The sequence below is a fragment of the Notamacropus eugenii genome, chromosome 3 (genome assembly GCF_028372415.1).
Source record: "Notamacropus eugenii isolate mMacEug1 chromosome 3, mMacEug1.pri_v2, whole genome shotgun sequence".
Taxonomy (NCBI): domain Eukaryota; kingdom Metazoa; phylum Chordata; class Mammalia; order Diprotodontia; family Macropodidae; genus Notamacropus; species Notamacropus eugenii.
This window is the reverse complement of record NC_092874.1, coordinates 110,321,646-110,340,158: the sequence shown is the minus strand read 5'-3', so window position 1 is coordinate 110,340,158 and position 18,513 is coordinate 110,321,646. Positions and strand designations below refer to the sequence as shown.

General features: G+C 37.2%; 1 protein-coding gene across 7 annotated transcripts in view; it reads right to left on the bottom strand.

The window, feature by feature from the left end:
* KIAA1549 (KIAA1549 ortholog) overlaps window positions 1–18,513 on the bottom strand; it is a 161,715-nt gene that overhangs the window by 30,891 nt on the left and 112,311 nt on the right. For all 7 annotated transcript variants that reach the window (XM_072652596.1, XM_072652595.1, XM_072652597.1 and 4 more), the window contains 5 exons: window positions 18,047–18,162; window positions 15,521–15,726; window positions 12,887–13,110; window positions 11,654–11,798; window positions 7,240–7,560 (listed from right to left, as the gene is read on the bottom strand). In XM_072652596.1, coding sequence (XP_072508697.1) covers window positions 7,240–7,560; window positions 11,654–11,798; window positions 12,887–13,110; window positions 15,521–15,726; window positions 18,047–18,162 — 1,012 coding nt within the window. The remainder of the gene's footprint in view (window positions 1–7,239; window positions 7,561–11,653; window positions 11,799–12,886; window positions 13,111–15,520; window positions 15,727–18,046; window positions 18,163–18,513) is intronic.

Sequence of the window (18,513 nt, the reverse complement as noted above, 5' to 3'; positions counted from 1 at the left end):
CATCTACCCCCCACTACCCCCCTCCCTCCCCATGACTGCATACAATTCTGTATAGATTCTACATATACTTTCCTATTGAGTATATTTTCACTATAGTCATGCTATGTAGTCAGACTAAAATAAATGAAAGAAATTGTATAACAAATCAGAACGTGATACACAAACACATACACATACACAAACATGATCTGCTACATTTTGTGAGTGACTTCCATATTTCCTTCTCTGAGTGTGGAAGGCATTTTGCCTTGAGAACCACCTTTGGGATTTTTTTTTTTATAAGAAGTTTTAGCATTATTACAAAATTCCAAGTCTACCAGAAAAAACTCTCACACACTGTGGTCGTTGCTGTGCACAAAGTTCTCCTGGTTCTGCTCCTTTCACTCAGCATCAGGTCATATAAGTCCTTCCAGGCCTCTCTGAAGTCTTCTTGTTCATCATTTCTTATGGCACAATAGTGTTACATTACATTAATATACCATAACTTGTTCAGCCATTCCCCAATTGATGGACATCCCCTTGACTTCCAGTTTTTGGCAACTACATAGAGTGCTGCTATAAATATTTTTGTACATGTGGGACCCTTTCCCATTTTTATGATCTCTTGGGAATATAGTCCTAGTAGCGATATTGCTGGGTCAAAGGCTATGCACATTTTTGTAGCCCTTTGGGCATAGTTCCAAATTGCTCTCCAGAATGGTTGGATGCGCTCGCAGCTCCACCAACAATGAATTAGTGTTCCAACTCTCCCACATCCTCTCCAGCATTTATCCATTATTTCACTTATTAGCAAACTACAACTTTTATAACATGTTTTGGATAAATATTAGGTTTAATTATTGACACCAGAAGAATCATAGTACATCAGAGAGAATTATCAAAACTGTTTTCTAAAGGTGCTTTTCTCCTAAATACAGAACTTAACAACACTGGACATTTTTTAAAAGAAATAACAAGAAGATAAAATGGTTTAATCATATTATACAAGGGGATTATTTTGCTGGAATCCAAACCAAAGTTACTGACAGCGAAAGATATTTCCTCCTCCACAACAATGGGAAGCATGTACTGTATTTAGCAGGATACAATTCAATGAATTCAGTATTTTACATCATCACTTTTTTTGGAGCTGGAAGGTATCTTATAATTCATCTTCTCTAATCCTATAAATAACTATATTAATACATGTATATATGTATTTTGCCAGGAAAAGATGTGCTTTCAAATAAATTCATCTATGAAACAATTTTTTTAAAAACCCTGAAATTTAAACATGGTGATTCTGGGTGTTTCTGATAAAGGGTAAAACTAAGTGAAATAATTTTTTTAAATTACTCTTTATTTCACTGTTGTAACACAACAGTGGCCAATACCTTTTCTTAAGGGTGTTAGTGGAGAAATGACTATTTCCTTCTAAGTACTGCTTATGTAAATCCCTTCTAAGGATATAAGAAGCTAATGAAAGACTAGCACAATTGTACTCTTAGTGAGTAAGATGATAAGATGTAAAGAATGTACGTGATCCTGGGCAAGTCACTTAACTCTATTTGCTCTCTTTCCTCATTTGTAAAAAGAACTAGAGAAGAAACTAGAGAAGAACTAGAGAAGAAGATGACAAATCTCTCTAACATTTTTGTCAAGAAAACTCCAAATGGGGTCACAAAGAGTTGGACACAACTAAACAACAAAAATTTAGCCTCATTTCTGGAGATTTAAAGGACCCACCTGAGCATGACAAGAGGGACAGAATATAAGATTTAGAATCAAATTCTACCTCAGAGATTTGCTAGCTGTGTGACTTAGTATAAGTCATTTAACTCCTTTCAGTTTCAAAATTCTCTTCTGTTAAATGGGAAAAATAATGATAAAAAGACCTACCACATGAGGCTGCCATAAAAATCCAACATGGTAACGTGCATACAACTTTGCAGACCTAGAAGCCTTATAAAAATGTTAGTTATTAATCCAGTGATCTCAATTACACATTAAAAAAATATCCCATCTCGATACACCTAGAACAGAACACTGGACCTGGAATCAAGAAGACCTGAATTCAAATCAAGCCTCAGATACTTAATAGCTATGTGACCCTGCACAAAGCATTTAACTTCTATCTGCCTCAGTTTCCTCATCTGTAAAATGGGAAAAGAACTCCTGTCTCCTAAGGTTGTGAAAATACTGGTATAGCACTTTGCAAACTTAAAGCACTATTTAAATGTTGTTACTATTATTGCCTAATATTCTTTTGTCATAATAAAAGGGGCAGATGTGAGTGGAGGATGGGAAAACAAAATCTTAACAGCACCTAAATGAGATGGACTTGGGTGAAAATGACTGGATTTGCTCATGAAGCACTCTAAGGATTCTCACAAATTCCTTGCCTGACATTAACACAAAATCTTTCTAGAGGACAAATTCATTTTACTCACAAAAACGGAAAGATGATCCATCAAGTGGAATGACTCAGTATTTGCACAACTGACAGCTCAGGCTCATAGCAACGATGTGTGAAAGCACACACAATGATGTGTGAAAGTACACAAACAATAACCAAGGTTCAGGTGGGAACAGAAAACACCTTAAAATCTCAATTTCCCTGACTTTATTGTATTCACAGAGAACAAAGGCTGAGTTTTCCTCCTCGTAGCAAACAGAAACTTTTAAGACTATTCTTTTAGGTGCAACCAGATACGCCCAATGCTTCTATTTTTCTGCTGATCAAACTAACAAGATAAAGTGCGTTTATTTGATGTTTAAACTAATTTCTTAAGAGACAGCCAGAATGTTTTTTCTACCATGTTCTATAACCATAGGACTGATTTCCCTGTACTCAACAAAAGAATAACCTGAATGGAATATGGTGAACACACCTATATATAATTTTGTTTTAAAACCACTCTGGTATGTTCAAGTGTGTTAAAAAGGTTTGAGAGGGAAAAGGCATTACTGGTTTTGAAAAAAAGCTCTTTGTTGTGATATTAGAGTTTTTTTTAATTGATTGCTGGAAAGTGAATGTTGTTGAAAGCAAATTGTCAAAATCTGTAGACTAAAGAAACTTCATTGTATGATAAGGTCTTTTTCAGTGAGGGGAAGATCCTCAACCAATGGATTAATTTGTGAAGGTAACTCTAGATGAGAAACTCCCTTCACCAATGTAACTCCTCTGTCACTTAGTCTTAAGGATTTCCAGGTCTTCCTTATTCCACGACCACTTCCATATCTACTCTTCCATATATGTTCTCATGCTAAATTACTCTCAAGTCCTCAAAATTTATCCCATCATCTCATGGATTTGAATGTTCCCTCCAGTGATCCACCTCACAATTCAACTCGTTTATTTCCATTTGGTGAATCTTGTCTATTTCTTCTCCTCAGTTCTTTCTTTTCTCCCAATGCTCGAGGACACCAATGGAGCACTTCAGCAGCCTTCCTGCCACCACTCATCCCTGCTACATAGCCAATCCAGGTTCTCTTCTTACAAAATTTATTTCTATGATGACATCAATTAGATATATTTTAGTAGAATTTCTGCTCTTTAAAGTTTCTCATTGGTTTGATAATGTTTAATATAAAATTAAGAATGGATTACTGGGATACAAGGAACTTAATGTTAATTAACATTGAAATAATAATTGCATTGATTTGTATGGTTCATGTTTAATTTTCTTGTTTATATTAGTGACATATAAATCTCCCTTTCAAAACTAGTCTATTGTGAGCCATCTAAGTTTTAATCTGTACCTGACTTAATGTAAAAATATAATTTGTGAACTGTAAAAAAACTTCACTGTGTTGTTTGAACCTAGCCCTGCATGGCTGGGAAACTGAACTATTGCTAAGTGTCTTTAGCCATGTTAACTATGTTGTATTGTTTCATTTCAATTATCAAACCATGTTTTCTGGGAGACCCTGTCAAGTTTTCTGTATAGACTCTTGGATCCATCTGTCACTTCCATTGCTCCTACTCCTGAGTGGATCATGCCCTCCAGTTTTGAAGAGGCCTGAAGAAGATGCCATCAGACATAGACAACTTTCCCAAGAGCCTGGACCAGACTTGCATGAAGAGTAAACTCTCACACTACTGGTTATTTAGAGTTTTTTTTTTCATATCTTTGTTGGTCTACAGGCGAAGCCTTTAGCTTGCCTTTGACCAAAAGGAGGGAATGATAATATTTAATATAAAATTTTGGAATAATCTCTTTGTTCTCTCTGAAGCAAACTCAGAGAATGCCTCTTCCTATGTCAGCAAAAGTCAGCCAAGGCTGACTCTGCATTCCCTGGGAGACCTTTAACCTAAGACATTATCTTGAATAATGGGACTTTCCTTTGTATCTTATTATCTATAGACACATACTATGTTATGGTATATTAATGGTAAAGAAAATATAGGCATCCTGGGTTTCTATTGAACATTGTTTGCCCTTTCCTGCGTCAGTTATCTGTTTGGGGCAGGAAGCCTGCCACTTACTAGTGGTGGGATTTCCGAGACATATGCTTACCCAGCCTGGAATCCCAAGGCCTAACTGACATTGCTTTGTTTATTGTCCTGTCTTACTGAATTTATGATTTGCTTAATTAGGAGAGTTTCTTTCTCACGGCAAAATGTACTTAAGACAGATGATTTCTGTACTAGGTAGTCAGAGTCACCTCTGACTCTACAGCGCTATGTAACTGTTTTCTTTATGGGGAATTGATTAATTAATTAAATCATAAAATGTATACATTTAGCCTGTTGCCTTTTCTTTAACCAAGTTTTCAGGTCAACAGGTTGTAGGAGGAAGCCTGCTTATACCTACCATGTATTTCCTACTGTCCTCTATTTGATATGCATATTATTTTTTTTGAGACTGTAGTATTTCATGTGTTGCAGTCATACAATAATACAATAGAACACAGGCATTAAAAATATGGGCCTTTGTTTCTGAGAGATGTTGTGGGTATTTAAAAAGGAGTTTTTCAATTTTCCGAAGGAATCTAGCTTGTTCTCATTTTAACTCTACTCCGAACTAATTGTGGGTACGTATTGTCCGGCCCAGATATACATACTGAAAGACAAACGCTCTTGATTGTCCTTCCAGCTGCAGATTATAATCTCAGCAACAGGTGTCCTCTTTTCACTTGGTCTTTCCCATGCAATGGTCAGAACAAACTCTTTTGAGTGGTTACAAATCTCTTTCTATTAGGGTGAAATTTGGGGCTTGATGAAGCAAAAGCTGAAGATAATAAAAACTGAAATTTATAAAGTGCTTTAAGGTTGCAAAAAACTTTAGATACATTAATTTCTCATAACTCTAGGAGAGTAAATGCTATAGATATTATTATCCTCATTTTACCAGTGAAGATACTTCAAGTTAAGCAAGGTAAATGACTTGTCCAAGGTAACACAGCTGGTATATATCAGAGGAAGGAATTGGAAACCATTCAGACTCCAAGTCCAGAATCCTTGCTCCTTACACCATTGTGTGTCAAACTCAAATAGAAATGGTCCCCTGCAGGAGGTGTATTGACTTAGAAAATCACACCTGGCTGCAAGTTTGGCATCTGCTGTACACCATGGATAGAAGCGGATATGTACCAGTAAACTGTGAATAAGCTTCAAATGCTAGAACTGAAAGCAAACTGAAGATTTTCCTTTGTGCAGAGCAAAGTGAAGGGAAGATCAAGCTGAATGCCAATTAATTATTGTAAATCTTAGGATAGAGCACTACCAGTTAAAATTCAGTGTTCTGTATCTTTTAATCTTGTGCTACAACATTCTTTCTTTTGAGCTCTGAAACATGGGTCATCATTATGTAATAATTCAATATTTATACTCCTTATATTTTTTATTGGTTTATGCAAAAAATAATATTGACTTCATCAAGTATTTTGTCAACCACGTGGCATCTACTCAACTGCAGGACTAGTGTCTAGGAGAAAAAAGTCATTGTTTTGAGCCCCACAAACAAGTCTATTTTTGTGCCCAAACATCACAGCTAGATTGTTTAGTTTCACGCAACTTTCTCAGAATATGTATCAACATTAGAAGAACCGAATACAATGATTAAATCAGGGTACAAATTAGAATTACTACCACGGAGCTGCTCCCGAGTCACATCTCTTAACTAAATTTCATCTCAAATTAGTAGAAAACAATGCGAGCATCACTTCCTCACTACGTCTCTTCCTGAGTTGAAAGTGAACAGCAGGTTGTGGTGGAAAGGGCACTGGTTTTGAATCATGGTTCGGCTACTTGTTGTCTGTGTGACTACAGGCAAGTCATTTAACTCCTATGGCTTTCAGTTTTCTCATGTGGAAGATGAAAGGTTTGACTAGATGGCAATGTCTTTTCCTGCTCTAAATGTATAACTCCACAAACTCGCTGAATATATTTTTTAAAATTATAATGATTAGTGGTAAAATACCAAAGTATCACACACTAAAAAGCTAAGACACAATTCTAGGGCTGGATCCAGGGTATACAATGCTCCTCCTCCTAGACCAAGCTGCCAATTCTTACATTTAGATGGTACAATTGGGAAGAACACAGAACTACTTTACACAACACTATTGATTGGGCAGATTCTAAATTTGCTAGTCGATATCTATTCTTGTACATTTTAACCGTCTGAGAGCAAAAAAACCCAAACAAAGAGTAAAACCCCAGGAAGTCAACAGGAGCATCTGAAGCTAAGGCAAAGATTCTTCTGTTCAGTCCCTTGGATTGGTGTTAAAGAATGTGAGCAAAGATGTTCATTTACCCTAAACCCTGGACATTATTGCCACAAGTTGACTCACAGGTAGTTGAATTTTGTTGGCTCTAGACTGCCTAGGCTTCTGGGGCCACTAAGGGTCCGCATCTAGTTGGTAGTGGCCTAAACAAGAGACATGTATAATTCTGAGCAAACTCTTCAGATTGCATTCTTTTCCTGTGTACAAAGGAGAATATCACTGGACACCTAGCCTATCTTCACTTCAGCATTGTTGGGAGAACCCAAGATGATGTCCTTATTAAAACAGTAATAAAAATGACTTGAAAAAACCTTAGGACCAAAGAGGGACTGCCTCTAGCATTAAGGGAGTCTTTCACATGGACAAAGAAAATTAGAGTGAATAAAGAGACACTTTCCAGCCTTTGGTTATTGCCAAATGCCACCAGAGATCTGATCTACAGATTCTGAACGTTAAAAGAAAAGCACTGATCATCACCTCAACCCAACCATCTTGCCCAAAAGAGAATTCCAAAAGATTGCCACTCACGCCACACGGATTGCTGGCTGTTTGAGATGGGCCATAGAAGGAACCCCACTGGGTGGTTCGCCGCTCTTCTTGGCCAGCAGTACTGTTGACTTGTAGGCCTGAGGTGACCCCAGGTGCAGTAACAGAAGAAGGCTGAATTGCTTGGCTACTGGGAGCTACCAGGGCAAAGGCATCATCCAAGAGGGAGTGCATTGTCTGTCTTGCTTCTTCAATAGATGGCTTGGGTGGGATATACTGGGAGGCAGGGAAAGGTAAGCCTGGATATTTCCCTACATCAGCAGAGGAAGGTGACTGAGGCTCTGCAGGTAAGTCAGGATCTGACTACACAGAAAGAGAAAAAAAAGGAAAGATACAATCAGACATGAGTTTTTACCATATGGACTCTAAAAATGTTCGGTCCAAATCTAATTGTCAATTGAGACTTGTTTTTTTAACAAACACTGGAAAGAACTTTTACCATGATTATAAGAACTAAAAATGGCAGAATATCCTGGGAGAAGAATTAGAAGAAAGACTGAAAAAAAATATACTACTACTTCAATAATCTGGGAGTTCACTTGCCTGGGAAACTTAGCTATCTGAAATATAGCCAAGGCAGGTTATAAAAAAAAAGAAAAATAAGCCTCTGATTAGTCAAAATGATTTCACAAGGTCCATGCATTAAAACTTGAATCAGAGTAATAATAATAAAAATGGTCATAGTCATATAAAAGCATTTATATAGCACCAACTATGTGCCTGGCACTGTACTAAGTGATTTACAAATATTATTTCCCAAAAAATTTTTTTTAATTATCTCATTTGATCCTCACAACCCTTGGAAGTGTGGGCTATTACTATACTAGTTTTACAGCTGAGAAAACTAGGATCCCTTAAGTCCTCACTCAGAACATATTTACTCCTATTTTAGGTATAATTTTAATAAGCTTAATTATCTTGTTGCAGATCAGAAGCTGCTAATTAGAAAGGATCTAAGGTGCTATTAAAAATAAGCATACTAAGATTTTTAAAATAGCAGCCCTTTTAGAGTAGGAGCAAACTCCCTATATCTCAATAAAAATCCTGAGAGTATCATTGTATAGAGCACAGTATAAAACTCATGTCCAAAATAATAACTTTTAGGCACTAGGGGTTAAATTATGTTCAGGATATTTGTCTAAAAAAACAGAGAGATTTGAATTTTTAAATTGCTTAAATTTTTTTTTTTTTAAGTTTTGGTGCTTAATGAAACAAGGTTTAGTTTCTTAGAAAATTCAGTCATATGGAATACTTCATTCTTCACCGATGCTAAATGATGTGTTACCCTACTCTGACTGTTCAACATGCTGATTACAGGAAAAGGTAAAGGGTAAAGAAGCTTCCTTCTAGGAGCCATCCTAGAATAGGATAAATAGAATAGAATAGGTGAATTATTTACATTTTAGTCTAATGAACCAAAATTCAATGTCACTGTGTGTAAGCATGTAAAATGGTAGTATGTTATGCAAAACAGCTTGGTAACATCATTCTAAGTAGGGGAGAGAGAGCAGGGTACAGAAGAAGAGGGCATTCTGTTACCCTAGGAGGGTTCATCAAAACTGGCATTCTGAGATTCAGTTCATGATGGTTATGAGGAAAATTTTTAAAAATTTAAATCATTTTCAATATAGATGTGTTAGGTTGCACAAAGTAAAATTCTCTCTACACACAGAGATCTTCACCTTTGCTATCAGTCCTACATATGCATGTTACAACATGGATGGCCCGGGGCACACGATCCCTATTATTAGTTTAACAATTTAAAGCAAGAGGCCTATTGATGATACGGTAGTGTTATCTTCATATACTTAAGGGCAGTGCATTTATTTTAATTATAGTTTAGAAAGGCATGGAAATTATAGTGGTTAATTCCACAATTTTACCCCTTTACTTACCAGGAAGATTATTTCTCAAAGATATTTATCATCGTTGGTAGCTATTATAATGGAAAGTGGTGATCTTAGAATTTTTAGAAAGCTGCTGGAGAGGGGGAAGAAGGGGGATCCTGCTAAGGTTTCCTTAGTATAAAATCTGTTATGGCAAGTACATCCAGCTAATGAAGTGACTATTAGATATCCAACGGGATCTTCTCCAGTTCTAAGTCCCATTTGAAGATCAAACAAAAAAAGCAAATTAATGTAAGGATGGGTTATCCATTCCCAGCCCAATTAATCAGAGAAGGCCAAGACCAACCAATCAATCAAAAGTAAACCATGTATGAGTCCTTCATAAATCCTTGCAAAAGTCATAGAGGCTTTGGGTCATTGGACAGACAGATGATACAATACAGGAAATCTTGTGACTAGCTGAAGAATACCCACTGGAGGGGGAGGGAGGAGAAAGGGACTGTGTAATAGCTGTTAGAATAAGATGGAACAAGTAGACAGCAGATGACTTGGTAGGCAGATCATCAGAGAAAGGGAGTAAGGTTAAGATCAGAAGAGACATTGTTCAACGACAAGACAAAACTGAGTTCTTGGTGGAAAGCTAGTAATAGTGCTTTTTGAAAGTGTGGTGAAATGAAGTTTCCTTCTAGATTCATACAAGGAAACATCTCTAAATGCTGTCACCACAACTGACTCGATGATGTTTGGGCTGTCCCTGAAGAGAACGAAATGCAGCTTCCTCATAGCAAAAGGGAAGAATTTGGGGGTAAAATGAAAGGATTCCTTCCTTCGGATACTTGTGAATCATAATAGAGCAAAGAGACTCTGCTTCTAGAGTCTTTTCTATTTCTCCTCACTGAAAATAGAAAGGAACCTTACCTCTAGGGTACAGGTGATCTTTTGAGGGAGAAAAAGAAGGGGGAAAGGGAGGGAAAGATTATGCTCTAGTTTATACAAACATTAGAAACCACCCAGGAGAGAAATTTAGGATGAGTTCTAAGAAAAACTTTGTCACAGAGGGAAGGTCCCATAAGAGTCCTGTCAGGAGTGTTTTAACGTGGGGGCTTCTTCTGAACAGTATGAGTAATCAATGTATCTTCATTTCTGGGGAAGTGAGAAGAGGAATGTTAATGAAGGACACCTTAATAGCTTAAACCTTGAAACCAAATTGGTTGAGATTTAAATAATCCCATAATTATGTGGGAAAAATGCAATTTTGATTATGGATCTTCTAGACCAGAACTGGATGGGTTCAAAAAACAGATCTTACATTGTCTATACTAGGAGGCATGTCAAAGAAGGGGCTGTATTCCATCTTTCCATCAGACTACTTCATTGGAAATCAAAAGCCAAAAAATCTTTCAAAAATTAAAAGATATTATGAAAACAGTTGCTAGGGATGAGGTTTTTTTCCCCATCTTCAGAGGATATAGTTTAGAATCTTCTGTAGTTAATTCTATCTAGAGAAAAAAAAACAATCTAATTTGTAAGCCCTCCAACTGTTGGAATTGGACTCAGGCCTCAAGCTTACAGCATCGTCAGTAGGTGTGTCAAACATATGTTGAGATAGAAGAAAATGAATAATGGATTAAATTTAGCAAGCCTTGAGGGAGGAAGGTGGGAGGGAAGGCTGGCATTCTTAAGTGGCCATGATTCAATTAAATTTAAGGCCAGTATCAATAAGGCTCTTAACACTTTTAAGTAAAGAGTATAATCTACCTACTCCTTTTATACCTAATGGCTCCTAAGGGTCTGAGTGCTTTTTTTTTTTTTTTGAGACAATCAGGGTTAAGTGACTTGCCAAGGATCACACAGCTAGTAAATGTCTGAGGCCGAATTTGAACTCTGGTCCTCCTGCCTCCAGGGCCAGTGCTCTATCCACTGAGTCACCTAGCTGCCCTCTGAATGACTTTTTGTTTATGACTCTGAGTGATTCTCAGTTTTGAAAAAAAAAAAGGGAGAAGGGAACAGGGAAAAGGACTTAGATTTGTCATTTCAGGGAAATTCCAAAGCAGCTCAGCAAGTTCTCTGAAATTTACAGTCCTAGGGAGGCTGGCTTTTAAGCACTAAGAGGATAAGTAATTTGCCCCGGGGCCCCAGGGCCAGTACAGAGATAAGTTTTAAACTCAGGGTTTTTAAAAAAGGAATTCAAATTCTACCATTTCTTATTGGATGATGTCCAGGAATTCCTATTTCTCCATAAAAACAATAATAATAATAACTAAAAATTACCAACTCTGGAGAACATGGAGAAAATATATGAAGGGCAAGAAAAACAAGAAAGTCAAAAATAGAGCATAGTATTTCCAAAGATAAAATCCACTGGCTTGCAGCTGTGCATAAACAGAGATTACCCCACCAAAAAAGGGGTCCTTCTCTGCTTACGACAGGTATTGCAGTATCATTAATTCTCTTTTCCCTCTGTTGAACTTCCGTGCATTTTCCCTAGTGCCCCAAGAAGACATCTCCAAACAATACATCTTTAAGACAAAATTACACATTGAACATACAATATAGGCAGAATTGTTGACTCCTGGTGGCCTTTTGTAGGTGCCATCGCTGTCCGTTGTGATCAGTCTATCCTTCTCTGCATCGGTTGGGCTGCCATTGATTTGGTGCTTCCGACGCTGCTTTGGAGAACGTTTTGCACGGGAACTGTCAGAGGAAAAAAATGGAGTTAGGCTTGGATAGATGAGGTGATGATGAGAGTTTGAATGAAGACGGTGAAAATAGGAAGGGAAAGAAAGATCACAGGACTTAATGATGGAAGACATTAATCTGAGGAACATTTCAAAGGAAGACCAGCATGGACATGAGGAAAGAGATGATTCAAAGAGGACTTGAAGGTTTTTGTTGGTGACCTAGGCAAGGAAGTAGGGAAGAGTGAGAGCTGACTTTGGCAAGATGAGGAAGGGGAGGTCTACTATTTTGAATAGTTGTTTGTTTTATAAAGCCGTTGCTGCTCAGTCATTTTTCAGTCATGTTCAACTCTTCATGACCCCATTTGGGGTTTTCTCGGCAAGGAAAACTTCATTCTCCAGCTCATTTTACAGATGAGGAAAGTAATGCAATCAGGGTGAAGTGATTTGCCCAGGGTCACACAGCTAAGAAGTGTCTGAGGACAGATTTGAACTGAGGAAGATGAGTCTTCCTGACTCTAGGCAAGGCATTCTATCCACTGCACCACTTAGCTGCCCCCTTAAAAATAAAAAATAAAAAAAAGTAATATTCTTTTATTGCTATTTTCATTATGCTTTATATTTAACCATTCCAGTGTTGAAAAATAAATTATAATGGTCAAATAATTTTTAAGTTAATAGTAGCTATAGCTGAGAATCCATGAGGATTTTTCCAGCAGAGTAGATTCCTGTTTAAAGGCTCAATTCCTATATAATTTTATTTAAATTTGAGACATATACATTTCTGTTAGAATCACAAAAAGAGTTTGCTGATATAAAAATATCTAAAAGTAAAATTTCTAAATAAGGCATCATCTAAGATAACAGTATTATGATCCAATTCCGGACTTTTAAAGCAAACTAAAAGGTGGAAAAAAGTACTATATTTACAGAAATATTTAAGATGGACAGAGTACTAGCAATGACAAGAACAGACATTTCAGAAGACTGGATTCTAGCTCTGATTCTGGCTTTGTGAAATATTGTTAGGGACCCAGAAGGATCTTGTCTCAATACTCACTATTGGCTTTCATGAGTTAACCCCCAAATCTTCCCCAATCATACCTCTTTCTTGGCTCTATGAACACAGTAGGCACACTGGCAGCAGGGTCCAAGATCTTGTCAATCTGCATCTGGGCCCTGCGATATACCCGATGACGTTCTTTGGTGTCACCGGCTGACAGTTCATCAACCACAGGGAAATCATAATGCCCTCTGCGCTTGGCCCGGAGACGAATCTTGTTTCGGTGGTGTTCTATCTCTGATTTGTGCCGAAGGGCTGTCTGAATCTTTTTTTAAAAAGCAAGGGGAGAGGAAATATGAAAAAATTAATGTCCCTAATGAGCTTTTGCAAACTGTATTCAGGAGGAATACAATTGCCAACAATTTGATATATCTTCTGCCACCTCTGCAAAATCTGTAGTAGAACAGAATGAGTGATGAATTGGGAACCAAGACGCATGAGTCCTAATCCCACCTCTGTCCATATCTTCTCCTATTTACATTATCAGATCTCTATGGGCCTCAGTTTCTTAACCAACAAAATGAAGAGGCTGGACTTTGAAAATTCTAAATTCTGAAATACGATGATTCCTATTTTCCCCTTGTACCTAAAAAATGCTACTCATATTTTGTTTACTATTTGATCTCGCTATAACTATTCACTGGTAAAACAAAGATCTAATAGGGACAAAATAGTCAGAAGTTCAGTGTTAAGTATCCTTTTCACAAGAGCTGTACCATTATATTTAAGAATATAACATTTTCAATAACAGTCAAATGAAGGGAAAATACCCAAACCATAAAAAAAATGAGTAGGAAATTTTTTTTGAAGTATGGATTTATCGGCTCTCCAAGAAATGAAACTTAATACCGAAGGAAAATATGCCATCAACTAGAAAAATTATTTTAAGTGAGCGAAATCATATTTTTCACCCAAAATGAATTTTATGTAATTGCACAACTAAAAATTAAAGTAGAATAGCTTTAAAGGGTAAAAAGTGTTTTTGTTTGTTTGTTTCTTACATCTGAACATCAGAAAAGCAGCAGAACCTGGTGGATAGGGACTTGGTCTCAGGTCCAGAAAGACCTGGACTCAAGTACTACCTTTGAGACATATGTACTGAGTATGTGATCCTAGGTAAGCTTTCAGTGCCCCAAAAGCAACTGTGGGAGGGAAGGAAGGAGGGAAGGAGGGAAGGAGGGAAGGAAGGAGGGAAGGAGGGAAGGAAGGAAGGAAGGAAGGAAGGAAGGAAGGAAGGAAGGAAGGAAGGAAGGAAGGAAGGAAGGAAGTGCCAATCTTCACTGGAATAAGAAGCTTCCTCATCTCTATACCAGTGAAATCACATCTTGAATCCCCTTCTCCATGTCCTGAGGGCTCATGCCTCTCATTGTAGCCTAACATGGCCCTAGCTTTTGTTGGCTGCCATAGCACATTGCTTACACCCAGTCATCTCTGTGGGCTTTCCATCCTGGAGTATCACTCTGAACATCAGCCTTCAGTTCTCTCCTGACTTCTGGATTTCACTTTTATTCAAACAGTTCATGGATAAAGGGAGATTTGTTACAAATAGAACAGTTCAACAGGAACTGGGGAGAAAAAGAGTCGACAGTCATAGAAATGAGAATTTGGCCAAGAGGTAGCAGGGAAAAAGATTTCTGTAGATCCAGAAGGTGGTTCTAAATGACATGGATTGGGGAACTGGGGACTAGGAGTAAAGCTGGGGGATTTGCTAGTCATGGATCAGGAGAATACAAACTAGGCAGAAGCTCATAAAATAAATCAGTTCCTAGGTTCCAACTCTCCACAGGATACACAATGAACAGTTTTCAAGAACTGGTTTTGTACCCTCCAATGCCACATTTAGGCAGAGCAAATTCCTCCTGGTAGCTACCAAATTTGGCTTATGAGTACAACTGCTACATTCAACACTTCCCAGGGGCGGGAGCAAAGGAGAAAGAACTTCTATAAAATAATGGGATAATTAAAGCTCAGAGTGGTTAGTCACAGTATATTTTGCATCGCTAGCTTCCTAATATTCTTTCATTATTGAGCAATGACATAACTCCATGTAATACATGAATATGAAAATAATAACAGAACATGGACAAATGAAATAACATGAAATAAACTATACAGGTGGCACAGCAGATAGAGTGCCCAACCTGGAGTCAGTAAATTGTTATTGTCCAGCCATTTTTTAGTTGTGTCTGACTCTTCATGACCCCGTTTGGAGTTTTCTTGGCACAGATACTAGAGTGGTTTGCCATTTCCTTCTCCAGATCATTTTACATATGAGGAAATTGAGACAAACCGGGTTAAGTGACTTACCCAAGAGTCTTTTTAAACTAAAGTAAATGAGTATTTCTGACTTCAGGAATCCTCCTGGCACTCTATCCTCTGTGCCACTTGGCTGCCTTCTGCACCAGCAAGACCTGAGTTCAAATCCAGCCTCAAAAATTTACTAGCTATGTGACTCGGAGCAAGTCACTTAACTGCTATCTGCCTCAGTTTCCGTATATGTACAATGATGATAATAATAGCAACTACCTCCCATGGTTGTGAGGATAAAATGGGATAATATTTGTAAAGAGCTTTGCAAACTTTAAAGTGCTTGTATAAATGCTGGCCAGTTATTATAATGAGAAGGTAAAGGAGATATTTCCATAACATATGTATTTTTAAAAGAATGCAAATACCTCTTTGTTGATTTTGTTGGTTTCCGCCACTCGGTCAGCTAGTACTGGGTGCTGAATTGGTGGTGTTGTGATGGGCTGCATGGCAATGAGCTGGATCTTACTGGGGACCCGTCTGCTAGCTTCTGCAGTGCGGGATATCCTATCCACATGTTCAAAGATTGATGCTGATGAAGGCTGTTCATTTCCAGTACTGGTGAGTGGTGGTCCTAAAAGCAAAAATAACAGCATCAACTAGCAAAAGACAGTTATCTTAACAAAACAGGAAACAAATACGAGCCGCTCAAGTCTATGATGGAGCCTGATGAGACTAATCAAGTCTTTTGTTGGATCACTCAAGTCCCATGTGCAGGTAAAGTTGACTACCTGGCATATAATTTGAGGGCTTTCAAGAAGGTTGTCCCTTTTTATCCTCCCTCTTCCAGATGCCACAATGCTTGATATATAAGGTACCAATAAGGAAACTAGTGATCTGTCCAAGATCATACAACTAGGAAATGAGTAGTCAGGCTGAGATTCAAACTCAGGTCTTCTGAATCCCAAGTCCCATCCTCTTTTCATGACACTATCCTGTTGCTTTCACATTAAAAAAAATTTTTTTAAATTTATTTCATTAAATATTTCCCAATTACATGTAAAAAATTTTTTAAAATCATTTTTGAAAATTTTGAGTTCCATAATTCTCTCCTCTCCTTTCTCTCCCCCACTCTTGAGAAGGAAAGCAACTTGATATTGGTTATATATTGTACATTTTTTTAAAGACTCAACTTAGGATTTCATTAGTGTGGGGAGGTTTTGGTGAGGAACTTTCCCTACCAATGAAGCTTGGCATTTTCTCTTCAACTTAAAGTCCTAAAAAATGGCCTGGAGCACTACGAAAATAACTAACTTGCTTAAGATCCCACAGTCATTATGTATCAGAGGGGGCTCAAATACACATCTTCCTGACTCCAAGCTTCTCTGTTGATTACCTCACATTTATTGAACCACTATTCTCTATCATCTTGTCTCTTCTACTAGGAAATAAAGTTCACAATTAGAGATTAATCCTTCTAGGTTAAGCATTGCCTTCTCTAGGAAAAATCTTAAAATGAAAATACCCCTAGGGAAAGAAACAGGAAAATTTATGGATAAATTTTTGTTTTCATTTTTAAGCTATTTTTTTGGTTGGGTTTTTTATTTGTTTTTTTTTTCTTAAACCACAAGTGTTCAGAAGAAAAAAATTATCCCATTTGAGAGTCCTGACAAATTCTGAGTTTCTGGGTTATTTACTGGGTAATCTGGAAGAATTTGATACAAAGTAACTTCTACACTAGCTATTAACTTTGAGGATCACCTAGAGAGAATTAAGATAGAATAACAAACTTGACCATTCAAGAAACAGTCTCTTAAATGAAAAGAAAAGACAGTTGGGAGGTTGCAGATGAGCATACATACATGACTTAGCTTTAATTTTTCTTACTTTTCTTTTATTTTCTTTCTTACTTTTCATGCAGGAGGAAAAGGCAACAGAAGACCATTTTCCCCCTAGAAAAAGAATTCGATATATTGAAAGAAATATTCCAGAGTTAATCAGGAGCACCAAAAAGAAAATTAACATCTCTTCATGGATAACTAAAGGTTCTCAAGTATCTAAGTGAAGAAGTTCTCAAGTATCTAAGTGAAAAAGCAGCTAATTGAGCACAATAAAGTAGCCAAAAGAAAGAGGAGCCAGCCGAAAGTGCATACAAGAACAAGGTCGAAGGTGTAATGCTTGAAAGATAAGTGAAGACTATTTGTGGGGGTTTTGTTAAGAAGTCGGATTTTTATGTGTAATATATAATTATGTGCTATTGAGCACATAAAAATCAAACTTAAAATTTTTTTTCTTTCACTAATGTTTTAGCTACCAGAGGAAAAATGTTCCTTTGTCTTTTTAAATGATTAAATCAAAGAAAACAGTGTTTGTTTTTAAACTTTCCTGCCATGTTTGTTGTTAAACTTCAGCACAGATACCTTAGGCAAATCAGTGAACCCTGGAGATCTTTAAGAGAAAGGACAAAGTGTATCTCTGAATGTAGTTTCAAACGGAGTCCTACTTTAGTTCTGGAATATGGCTGTTTCATCTCTATGATTCTATTACATCAGGCATTTCAATTTTAGGATGGAATGAAAGATGGTGGGTTAATCTCCAAAAACAACTGACTTTTTAAATATTCCCAATGCCTAGGACTGCACTTTACATAGGAAACACTTAATAAATATTTATTGTGATGATGGTAATTCAGTGTGGAGAAATTAAGCAAATAATGGAAATTTTATTTCACAGGTCAAATAATTTTTTTGAAGTTCCAGAACTTGAAATCCTTTGAAATACTGTCTTGTTGGAATTCTGATATTATTCCTAATAATTCTCTAATCCTGCTATCAAGGATCAAATGAAATGACATTTGTAAAGCACTTTGCAAACCACCCCAAGAGGAATATAAATGTTAACTATCATCATTATTATCAATTATTATTGATTCTAAGACCAAAATAGAAACAGACCACTTGGGGGTGCTCTTCGTGCTTTGCCCTCATTGACAACTACTGATGGCTTTTCCCCAGCTTCTCTCTCACTGGACTCTTTGCTTACTGTAGAGTCATCATCTGAGGGAGAAATTCTGCAAAAACAAGGCAAATCATTAAAAAAATGGTTACACATTGGTTGATATGTGCAAAACAGACTCAAAAACCCAGCACATTTAGGCACAGCCACAATTATTCTAAGAAAATACTATGGCGCATTAATGACCACTTTAACAACTATATAGACATTACCCATCATTTCGAAATTACTCAGTAGCATAGCTCTGCCTGGTTAAACTGACATTTTGGACTGACACAGCACACCACACTGTTCAGCTAATTGCACCCTGGCAAATCCTGACACGCAAACTGCCAGACTGGAAGCCACCACATTGTACTATCTGGCATACAACCAGTTACTGAGCCTAAGCTCTGGATTTAGGTCA